Source organism: Glycine max, chromosome 16, assembly GCF_000004515.6.
Source record: "Glycine max cultivar Williams 82 chromosome 16, Glycine_max_v4.0, whole genome shotgun sequence".
NCBI classification, from domain to species: Eukaryota; Viridiplantae; Streptophyta; class Magnoliopsida; order Fabales; family Fabaceae; genus Glycine; species Glycine max.
In genome coordinates, this window is record NC_038252.2 from 4,392,736 (window position 1) to 4,394,003 (window position 1,268).

At 39.4% G+C, this 1,268-nt stretch overlaps 1 protein-coding gene across 1 annotated transcript; it reads right to left on the reverse strand.

The window, feature by feature from the left end:
• Positions 1 to 51: 51 nt before the first annotated feature.
• LOC102665355 (uncharacterized) lies at positions 52 to 666 on the reverse strand. Its single transcript, XM_014768610.1, has one exon. The coding sequence runs from the start codon at positions 664 to 666 to the stop codon at positions 52 to 54; it is 615 nt and encodes a 204-aa protein (XP_014624096.1).
• Positions 667 to 1,268: the final 602 nt, after the last annotated feature.

Below are 1,268 nucleotides of genomic sequence, written 5' to 3' on the forward strand. Positions count from 1 at the left end.
TTGACACCATTTGCACTGTTTCATCACTGCTCTTCTTTTCTTCAATGGCCATTAACAGAGTTTCCTCTGTCTCCTCCTCTTCTTCAGCCATTTTAGCATCATTTCCATTGACATTGCTGTAGCACTCATCAGCAAAATGTCCATATCTCCCACAGTTATAACACTGTATATAACTCTTATCAAATTTTCTCCCTCTTCCTCTAAAACCTCTACCTCCTCTTCCTCTATAATTTTCAGTATGATTATTTCCTTGTTCATTATTGCTACTGTAGTAGCAATTGATTCACTCTCCTCCATCCCTAGCAATTCATATTGTCTTCGTAGGGTTTGAAGTCGCACCTTCTTCAATTTCTGATCATCGGCGTAGGAATTCGCAAGAATATCCCACGCTTTTTTACTCGTCTCCGATCTCGCAATTTTCTCAAAAATTGCAGGATTCACACACTGATGGAGGATGCAGAGACCTTTCCAATCCTTCTTCTTCGATTCTCTGTAAACTGTTTGTTGCGCAGCGTTTGCGTTCTCCGGCAACGGAATTAATCCGTTCTGCACTAGATCCCACACATCCTGATAGCCGAGGATCGCCTTCATCTTCCTACTCCACTGATCGTAATTTCTTCCGTCGAGGATCGGAAAAATCGCCGTAAAATGGCTGTTCGTCGCCATTGTTGCTCACACACTGATTCTGTTAGAATTGAGATTTCACTCACTTTTCTCACACTGGATTCACTCTCAAAGCTTCAACAACTTGCTCTGGATACCATATGTTGGAGCTTGAGTGCTTCACTGCACTTCACACACACACACGAAGATGAAGAGAGAGAGTTTGTTACAACTGAATAACAGAAAAATCAATCAGTGTGCGCCCATTTATTCATTACTTATATACTCAATACATGTGTCACTCATGTATGAGTCTGCAATAGGGAAAGTCAAAAATACAATTGGAGACAATGCAAACTAGCTTATACACCTTTATTTAACATGAAGAACATCAGCACTGCCCGGCCGCTTGCCAATATCTTAGTTCACGTCTCAACATGCATGAGTGCTTGACAATTATTTAATGAAATTTAGTTTCATCAGAATATAAGTTGCAGAAGAAACTTCAATGAAGTTCGTCATTAATGATAGATGTAGTTGTTTGAAACATCCAGCAGTGCACAGCAGTGCATGTGCTCGATTAGTTTTTTAATGTTGCTGTTAACATCAGACCTTAAAATCAATTCTAACTTCTAAGCATATTTAAATCTAGAAAGTTTGTATTG